This window comes from Halyomorpha halys, unplaced genomic scaffold (assembly GCF_000696795.3).
Source record: "Halyomorpha halys isolate HHAL.00 unplaced genomic scaffold, Hhal_1.1 Scaffold1141.1, whole genome shotgun sequence".
Classification (NCBI taxonomy): domain Eukaryota; kingdom Metazoa; phylum Arthropoda; class Insecta; order Hemiptera; family Pentatomidae; genus Halyomorpha; species Halyomorpha halys.
Genome location: NW_027113909.1, coordinates 288868 through 300000, shown reverse-complemented (window position 1 = coordinate 300000; position 11133 = coordinate 288868). Strand labels below are relative to the sequence as shown.

General features: G+C 30.2%; 1 protein-coding gene across 6 annotated transcripts in view; it reads right to left on the bottom strand.

Moving 5' to 3' along the window:
* Positions 1-11133, bottom strand: part of LOC106688489 (sodium-independent sulfate anion transporter) — a 112820-nt gene that overhangs the window by 38232 nt on the left and 63455 nt on the right. Inside the window, exon 1 of one of the 6 annotated variants that reach the window (XM_014432975.2) lies at positions 3633-3892. The exons of the other annotated variants lie outside the window; for them this stretch is intronic. Within the exon in view, the coding sequence (XP_014288461.1) occupies positions 3633-3701 (69 nt within the window). The 5' untranslated portion in view covers positions 3702-3892. Of the gene's footprint in view, positions 1-3632; positions 3893-11133 lie in introns of those variants that run through there. 6 annotated transcript variants of the gene reach the window in all.

Sequence of the window (11133 nt, the reverse complement as noted above, 5' to 3'; positions counted from 1 at the left end):
TGTGTTATAATATAGTATCACTAAAAAATGTTCATTGAAATCTGTGACCCCACGTGAATAGCGAACATTTTCAATGAAAGAATATTCGGCCGATTACAACTGAAGGATGCTCAATCCCAAAGCGATTGAATAGAAAGGCCTCTTCGAGTGCAACAAGTGGATAAACGCTTCTAATAATATCGACGTAATTAGACTCTGATCAAGAGCATCTATTGTTAAATATATGTAACAAAGTTGTCGAATAGTGCTTATCTTTAGTATTACATTATGTAATAATCTAAACCCCAACGAAGAAAAAAATCCTAGTAACATCATTACTCTAATAAGAAGTTTTCTTAAGAAAGAAGATTTTAAATGAATAAAATTCCTGAACAATTTTTTTATTTGTCTTACTTACTGAAAGCGTCTTTTGGTTTTTGGAAAATAAGATGGCCTCGAGACCTTCTAATCTAGAAATATTATTAGAGTGCCACTAATAGGTGGTTTCTCTACATGCCTCAATCGCTCCATTATAATCTTAGGTGTCTATGCCTTTATTATATATTGCATTAAATAAATTTAAAAAAATAAATTCATTCGTACCTCCATATCATTAAAGCCACCAACAAACCAAGAAAACCTAAAAGAGCATCATTTAAAGTATAGTAAATTCGCTAAAATATGAGCCGTAATAGAGCTGTTTACATTCGACAGTCCCGAGATACAGTTTTTAAAAAGCAACATTTCATAACTAGATAATGAAAAATCCAAGTGAATTTATTTTGGGAAATCTTTATCTCAAGAACCATGAGAGGTACAGATGTCTATTAGCACTTAGCTAGTTTAATGTGCAATAAAGTAGTTTATGACCTTTATCTTCGTAGGACTAGTAGTTTTCAAGATATTTGCCAAGATAAATTCACACAAATGTTGATTTCTAGTCGTAAGGCCGAAATTTTTGAATATGAAAAATTATATCTCAAAAACCATTAGACGTACAGATGTCCACTCATCTGTGTCCACCAGCACTCAAATTAAAGCTGCACTATAAAATAATTTATGGCACAAATCTTCGTAAGAGTAGTAGTTTTTATGATATTCGCTAAAATGAATTTATTTCTGGTTTAGTTGCACATTTCATGTGTAAATATCATAAAAACTCTAACGAATATATTCTTTTACTATAGTACATTCTGCTACTTTTAATTTTAGTGCTAATAAACATCGTAGGTCAATTGGTTGCTGAGATATAGATTTCCCAAAATAAATTCACTAACATTTTTTATTAAATGCGATAACATTTTTATCTTGGGAACTATTGAAGGTAAATATCTCTTTTTAGGCTCATATTTGAGTAAATTTACTCTTCTTTAAGTGATGCTCTATTACGTTTTATGCCTTGTAGCAGGTTTTAACGATATCGAATAAAACATTAATTTTTTAAATGTTTTTCAACAGTCGTAATATTTTATTACCCCTAATTATACTTAGCTGACTCATCAATTTCCACTAGTAACTTTGTTCATTGTTTTCATTAAATTAATAAAAAAATCGGGTAAAATAATTAACTTTTTATCTCCTTTTGGAATCTCTCATTTCGAAGTCAATCATAAAAAAGTAATGAAGTAGTCGAACTGCAGGTTAGCAACTAGTTAACAAGATATCCTCAAATGTTATATGATCAATAAATATCCATATAACTATCCAAAACGGTGGCAAAGTTAATAGATCACGCAAGAGACTATTTCTATTGACAACTAATTAATATCATCCTAGTAAATATATTCAATAGTTCGAATCAAGAGTATATACTACTGGTAATTGATGGATGAGTGTAGGATCTTCTTAATCCTTTGTTGCAAAATTCTGCATACCTTGATTTAAACCTCGAGATCGATATATTATTTTACAGCCCTCAAAAAGTGGTTGATGTAAAAAAAAAATCTTATTATTTAGGTAATGCATACAGGTCAGAAAAATATCTTAAGTTTTTCAAAATATTATTTACATATCACCCCTGTCGAACAGATCCGCTGCCTTGGACTACATCCGGACAAACGACTAGCCTGGAATCCTCTCACAAGACTGAAAAGACAGGAAACTGCACATCGATTTCGACTTTTACAGCACTTACTAGACAAACGGTCTAAACTTCCAATTCATTACAAAAGACTGATACACATGACTGTAATAAGGCCAATCTGGACATAACGGATTTGACTAAACCTTCGAATTCCTCTCGCATCCAATCCTTACAATCCAAAATCCTCAATACTCCTTACTTTGTCACAAATAAAATCATACCTAAAGGCCCCAATTTTCTATATGTAACCGATCTGGCACGAACCAGATATCAATCCTTCTAGTAACCACCCAAACCAACTATTTTCTAAGCTAGCTTCCTCTTCCATTCCTCGAGACGTTCTGGTGTAGAAATATGACTAGAGTGCTACCAATGGGTAGTTTCTCTACATGTCTATATCACTCCATTTTGATCTTACATAAAATTTAATAGATGTATTTTTGTGTAAATACAGTTGTAAATAGCAATAAATAAAGTTTTAAAAAATTATTCTATAATTCCACGTACTTTTTTTTAGTTTCTTAGGTACACTTGGCTTGACAGCTTTTTACAATGGATGCTGAGGATAATTTTTTTTTTTAAAAATGTACAACCAATGAACCAACTGCATCATAAAAGACGGGAAAAACGTTTGGCAAGCATCTAGTGAAAATAACCAGAAGAGATGCAGAATAGATAAATACGCAGAATATCAGTACCATTTCTTTTTTATAATTGAATGTAAGTAAGTAATTTTGTCTTTGATTCTTTTTTTGATAGCCATAATTTTTACTATAAATCCGAATCCAACTGTGGAGAAATTATTTATTATATACCACAGGTTTTTATTTACAATATCGATTTCATTCACTTAACCTATATCTACAATTACGTACATCCTATAAGTACAAAGATCATTTAGTTTTTATACAATTTTCCAGGAAATTGGATTTGCAGAATTTTTCACTTTTTTTCCCCGTAATTCTGGGGCTTGATTTTATTATTCAAAAATTTTTAAACACGACTCATAAAATCATGCATCCAAGGGTTAAGTGTCTGTGTAGACTTAATCTGTACCCATGTTTCAACCGATTCCATCGAAACATGAAATAAGAAGAAAACCTAATAGAACAACAAATTATAAATCCACTGATATATATAAACATATTTAAAATCAACAACTGACATATAGTTATAATCAATAAAGTAAGTAATCTATAAATATATTAAATAACATTAAAATGTTAATAATAAATGCAAATAAAAATTAAGTGCAATTGTAAAAACATTTTAATGCAAAAATTATTAAAAAGCACCACTAAAGAAAGATTAAAATAAATTAGTTTTATAAAATAAGGAATTATATTCTATGTGGAAAATATTTTAATTTTTTTATTTTATTTTCACGTAATTCTGAGGCTTAATTTTATTATCTTCAGTTTTCCAAAGACGACCCATGCATGGAAGGGTTAAGTTGCCTGTGTAGGCCCCACTTAATCTGAACTCATATTCCTACTGATTCCATCATAAAATAGGAGGGATGGAGAAATGGATAGAACAATAACTTATAAGTGAATTGATATATACATACCTGTATTTCACGTTTGATACTTAGAAGACGGTTCTTCTCAGATAAAAGCCAACATCTAAAATTATCCATAGCTACTTATGAACCCTAACTATTTTAGCTTTCACAACAGACCTCAATTGGTACTACTTTCCGATCGACAGGATATAAAAGATAGATAATAATCTTTAAGTAATCAAATTAAAATCAAATGATTTGAGTAGCACTGAAGAACCCCAAGCTAGGAGAGGATTACTCGATCTAGCGGGAACTAGAGTGGCTCATGGCACGATTGATTGAAATCTAAACCACTTTAATCTATTGGCCTAATATATATCCAAGATAGAATTTTGAAGGATACGTTTCCTCGATATCAATGTCATTCTTGATAACTGTATCAAAATCTAACAGGATTAATGCAATAAGCTCTGCCAATTCTAACTATATCATTCATCTAATAAAAAATAATCGGGCCAAGGGTATTTCACTAATAAAAATTTGGTAGACCTGTAATTTTTCAAAATTGTTATTTTTTATCAAATTTTGGTATTTATTTATTATATAAATATACCTATAAAAACGTAAAAACATGAAAAAATTTGTTTAAGTTTTAAAAGAAGCCAGATAACTTTAATTATCACTTAATCCTTGTGATTTCATTCAATGATTAAATAAGATTAAATTATTTTATAATCGAATGAAAAAAGAGAGCAAACAACTAAAATTGACTGTGCACTAAAATATCATGCACTACGTAATAAAATAAACCGATCAAGTCCCTCTTTATTTGTAGAACCATTTGACAATGTATTTGAATGGTTCTAAGCAACGGGCTTTGTTGGATAGACTAAATTTTTTCCTCTAAATAAATGAAATTACAGAAAATTAAATTTAATCATTATTTATTCCAACCTTAGACTGGAATAAACTCAATTTTTTTAAATTCTAACGACAACAGAAATTTAAGGTTTATAAGAACTAAACACGTTTTATGTAGGAACGGGTGTTTAAAATACTGTTTTAAGTAAAAATTTATATTTTTCCTAATCATGAGAGATAGTTGACCGTGGATGACTTATAAGAGAAGACGGTTGGGAGTGCGGTCAAAATATAACACAAATAAGTTGAAGTAACTTATTTAATCTTGCCAACGTTTCGGCCAGAATTTCTAGCCTTCATCAGGGCTAAGGACAGAACAAGATAACAACCAATGAATAGAGAAAATAAAAAATAAAATATAAACGGAATGACAAAAAGTAAATAATGGTACAGAATGGAATTAATAAAATTGAAGAGATGAAAGAAGTGAAAATAAAATGTATATATTGGCAATTGAAAAAGTAGATAAAATAACATAATTAAGGAAATAAAATAAAAATTGAAGTTATATAATGCAAAGAAATATGAATACATTAATTTATTATTAATTTAAAAATTAAAATTATAGAAAGAAAAATAAAATTGAGAGAAAGAAAATATATGTAATAAATGAGATTGTAACGATAATATTAGATAAACAATCAAAATATATGTTAAGTTTAACAAAAGAAATCAATAGAAAAAAAAAATTGAAAACATATTTTTCCTAAATCCCACTCATGTCTTCAATTGATAACTTTTAATTTCTCTATTGCTATATAAGTTCGTATTTCAGAGGGTTTTCAAGACGGGAATAACAAATATAAATCTTTATTTAATACAAAAAGTTAACAGATAAACGGTAATTTTTGTTTTTAGGAAAAAACAAAATTAATACTACTTAAAAGGAAGAGTTTTTGAAAATTCGGTATTTATCACCTGTTAGGCTATTTCAATGAAGATAAAACCAATTTTATCTTAAACACTACTTATTGATTCATCGAGTTTAATCAAAACCGTTAGAGCTATTACAAAATAAAAAAACAAATGTGAAAAATCGATTGAAGAAAGTGGCACTTACGGTAGGTCGATTTTAGCGAAAAACATTTTCTCACATCCCAGGTACATAATCACCATTAAATATATAATTTCCGTTTCGTACGAATATTTCTTTTTGAAGCAGACTGTTCACAGACAGACACACACAATCCATTTTGCGTGACTAGAATTATTTGGAGTCAAGGAACTTTAAAACATGTATTTTCATGGAAAATACGAATTGGAAATGCTTCACAATCGCAATACTTTCCCATACTACATTGTCCATGTATAGGTAAGTAAAAGTAATTAGGTGATGAAGGATATCTTGGAAAGTGAGAGGTCATATCCTTCGGATGTTGCCTGATGTATTTAAATTCGAAATTGGCGCTCAATGTTTGTTCAAGGATCCTACTAGTAAAATTGTATTTCTTGTCATCTCTCCTCCATAAATTAATATTTTGGGAATGAAAGGAGGAATTTAAAACGATCCGTATTGATTTATCATCCAGCTGTATCTTTTTACTTGAATTAATCTAGGTATTAACCAGGTATTTCAGGTAAGTGGAACTCATCTAAAATAGCTATGGGTATAGTTGTTTTCGCAGTTATTTTAAAAATTAAAAATTAAGAAATATTTTTTGGATAGAAATATAATAACAACACGAACAATCGTGTAAAAGCATTTTTATACCGTTTTAGACACTCTAATATACCCATTTTACTGCAGTCTTTGATAAATAAACACATAATGAAAGTAAATACAAGTATATCTTTCAGTTTTTTCGTCCTATTGAATTGCTTGTATAAACAACAGAAACCAATATTTCAAACCAGCTAGTCAAATTTAAAGTTAAATCGACATAGTTTACGCAATGCAGCTAACTGTGAAACGATCCAGTAGTGTTTTGTACGAACAGCTGCGTTTTTGCGCTTACTGTAATGTTGGCGCAAGAAAGGAAGTACTTGCTCGACCAGAGAGGGCCGAAGAACCAATTGCGGTATAATCTTTGGCTCAATGTTTGTTAATAGAAATAGACATCCAATTGTGTGTTCATGGAAATATTTAAATTTTTGTTCATTAAAATTCTAATAAAATTGAAGTAGCAGTACTTAGATCAAGTATAAGAACACATTATACCCACGGCCAACAGCTATTGAGGAGGGATCGTATCTCTGAAGTTACTGTATTTCCCAGTTAATAGTTCAAATGTCGGTGAAGCAACTGTCACGTTAATCATTACCTGTAAACGCCTTAACAGTGAACTATCATAGTTTCCGTTATTGCGGCATGAGTGTTTGCCATTACCAAGGGCTAGTAGCTATTTGATAGTTACAGTCATGAGATCATTCACTGTCAAGATAGTTTTACTGTCGTGACAGTAATGTAGCGCTGGGTATGGCGTGAAGTATCGTCAGTTGTCTAAGAATTCGCATTAACAGTCATATGTATACGCCTTGACAGTGAACTGTCACAACATATCAACCTTACCAAATTTAATGACGATAGGTTGGAAAACATTTCTATATATTCGCACACAAACTTAAAATTGTATCAGCACCGGGCCACAAATATAAATTTGCGTTAGACCTTAAAATTGCCCCAAAGATAATCTGTAGATTATTTAAATATAGATAAATTACTAACAGCAGATAATCTATATAACGTAAATTCATTTTACCCGAATTCCCAATGTGAAAAATATCCGCAAATCAGCAACACTGCTTAAGACCCGATATTGTATATTCAAAATTTGAATTTTCAGAGGTAAACTCTCTGTTTGGCCTACTGTTCAATATACTAGTAAAAAAAACATTATAACGATTTAAGAAAATAAAAATTAATGCTTTGTTCAATTTTCTAAATTTAATAGCATTTATGCGTTGTTGTTGTTATCAGTTGTTGGATACGAAGAAGTCAATGAGCGATCAAAGTTTATATACACCAGAAATTTATTTCCAGGCATAATGCTGTTTTAATGACTAAGCTGAAATGACAAAGATGAAATGAAATGCATAGTCGCATTACCGCTGATGTTTAGAACACAAATCTCCTACCTTGAATAACTAAATGAGTTTTCTCTATCAAGTAAACAGAAACGTATTAAAGTTAGACAAATACGCAACAGAATATTTGTAGTAATGTTTATTTTTAGGAATTTATACGCACTTCAAAAATTTGGGAAAAGTCATTCAGACACAGCGATTCAAAGTTTTCATATAAATGATTTTTCATGTAAGACAATGGATATTTAAAATTGAATATACTTGATAATTGATTATACTATAATGGATAAAGTATGAAGAATTAAAGCATAATTATACAATTATACTTGTAAAATATTTAAGTAATGAAACAGAAGATGATCGCTGAAGGTCATAAACCAAACAAGGTAATTATCAAAGGCAAGTATGCAAATTTAAATACCTTCTTAAAAGTTACATCACCACTATAACGATGTTTGTTTATTTTTAAAACACTGAATCGGCAAAATTCGCTTCGTTTTAATTTCTATCGTGGCCCCAAATCAATCTTGGATATATTTTAAAAATAAATGTGCAATATAAATACTAGGTACTATGCAGAACAAATGTAGTGCAGTGGTGCTCATCACACGACTTACTGCCCTAAAAAACTAAAATTTCAAACAATAAATTTTTATGAATGGAATATGGTCCGGGTGCGGTAAAAAAAAAAACAACTCAAATAGTAGAATTATACTATTTTATTGAGCCAACGTTTCGCCCCACGTTGCAGGGCTTCGTCAAGGCTGTTTTGACGGTAGTCAAAAATAAAGTGAAATAAATTTTTATTTTTCTGTTACTACAAAAATCGTATTTTCTAAAGAGTTTCTGCAGGAGCTAATAGCAAATTACAATTTTGTTTCTGCCGAGAATACAACTTTTTAAAAAAATACAACAAAACCGTGAAAATGATAGTGATTGGGAGAAATTGAAGACGCTTCGATTTTCCTGTCTCTATTTCTCCATTTTTCTTAGTCAATGACCAAAATTCATTCACAGTTAATATTTATTATTGTTAATAATGTGATATGGTCAATTTTTATAATCCAATAAAACTAAATTGTAGGTGCTTTGGAGGAAGATTTTTAAATAATTTGGCATTTAAGCCCTGTCATGCTATTTCAAAGAGGATGAACAGCTTGCATCGAGAATTACAGATAGAGACAACAGAGGATTACATCAAAAAAAGGTTCACGAAGTTCCACTCCCAGTTATAGAACAAGAGCCCAAGAGGAGAAAAAAGTCAGTTATTCCACCCCAATGTATGATTACTTAAATGAAAACTATGTATAATTACCAGTCGAAATTGATGAGTCCGCCAAGTACAGTAAGGGGGATAAAAAATGGCCGCTGTTTCAAGGCGGTAGAATAAATTATTTTTTCATTCGGGGTTCTATATCTTTAATACTGCTAACAACACTAGAAAACCTAAGAGGACATTATTTCAAGTAAAGTAAATTTCCTAAAATACGACCCTGGTAAAGCTATTTACGTTCAATAGTTCTCGAGATATAGCCTTGTAAAAAGTACCATTTCATTAAAATGTATAGAATGTACTGAATGATCAGTTGCCAGTGAATTTATTTTGAGAAATTTATATCTCAAGAACCATTGGACGTACAGATGTCTATTAGCACTCAAATTAAAGCTAGTTTAATGGACTAGACAACTCTAAACCAATAGCAAATATCATGCTAAGTACTACTCCAAAGGCGATAAACATGATTAACTACATTATAGCACATCAAACTAGCTGTAATATGAGTGCTAATAGACATCTGTAAGTCATATAGTTCCTGATATATAGATTTCTCAAAATAAATTAACTAACTACTAATCTTTCAGTAGTTTTTAAAGACATTTTGCTTTTTAAAAGGCTATATCTCGAGAACTATTGGCGGTAAATAGCTCTATTAGGGCTCATATTTCAGAAAATTTACTCTACTTTAAATAATGTTCTCTTAGATTTTCTACTGTTGTTGGTAGGTGCTAAGATATAAAGAGAGCTCCGAATGAAAAGTTAATTTTTTTTAAGGTTTTGTAACAGCCGTCATTTTTTATTCCCCCTACCTATACTTGGCAGACTCATCATTTTAGACTAGTAATTATACATAGTTCAAGTAATCAAAAATTAAAGGCAGTTATTTCACCACAATTTTTTATTACTTTAATGAAAACTATGTATAATTACTAGTCAAAATTGATGAGTCTTCCAATTATAAGTTCAGGCAAAATGGCGGCTGATTCAAAACGTTTAAAAAAACTTAATTCAGAGCTCCAAATCTTTAAAATGATCAACATCACTAGAAAACCTAAGAGAATATTATTTAAAGAAGAATAAATATGATAAACTATGAGCCCTACTAGATCTAATTACGTTCAATAGATCGCGAGATGTAGCGTTTCAAAAAGCAACATTTCATAAAAAAATGCACTGAAAGATCAGAAGTAAGTGATTTTATTTTAATAAATCTATATCTCAAAAACCATACGACGTACAAATGTCTACTAACACACAAATTAAAGTTAATTTAATGTATTATAACGTAGTTCATAACGTTTATCTTCGTAGAGGTTTTACATAGAGTATGATCTTTGACAAAATTAATTCCTAGATTGTTAATTTCTAGTTGTTCGAATAAAAATTATGTCAAATATCATAAAAACTGCTACCCCTACGAAGATAAACGTTATAAACTAATGTATAGTACATTTTAGTAGCTTTAATTTGTGTGCTGGTAGACATTTGTACGTCGAATGATTTTTTATATATAGATTTCTCAAAATAAAATCACTTACTTCTGATCTTTCAGTGCATTTTTTTTTATGAAATGTTGCTTTTTAAAAATCTATATCTCGAGAACTTTAACAACAAAGTAAATGATATATTCATTCTTAACAAATCAGATTGTATAATTATATTAGTTTGGAGATTTTTCTCAAGGCTTTTTTCCCTTCACATTTTTTGATTGGATATTATCCCTTTACTTTTAACAGAAACAAGGCAAACTTGATTTATTTTTATTCTGAGTAACAGAATGTAAAAAAAACATTAGTTCCGGATTATAAATGGTTCAGTTCCGAATTAGTTGTCAATACTTATTTAAAGAAGGATAGTCCATGTTCCTACCGCATCAAACGATTTACAATAAAAGAACAATTGTACAATGCACGAATTCACCACTACTTTATTTTTGGCCATTTCTTAGAATCAAAAAAACTGGCGATTGATACCCTTTTCCATATTGATGGTCTTAGGAACAGAACCATCTTTACCTATAAGAACCACCAGGGCTCTGCGACCTAAGGTACTTCCAATTGCTGTGATCGACCTCCTTTAAAAGCTATTTGTTACTTTTTGACGTGACAACGTCTTATAAATCATTTTGCGGGATGCCATGTTAGAAAAAGTGTCCCGTAACGGTTTTGAAATGAATTCGACTCATATGAGACCAACAATAGTACTTAACAGATGACTAGAGAACCATTATTACCTTCTGTGTAATTATTAAATAAATAAGAACACAATTATTTTTGACGTGACAACGTCTTAAAAATCATTTTGCGGGATGCCATGTTAGAAAAAAAAACCGTGCCCGTGTAG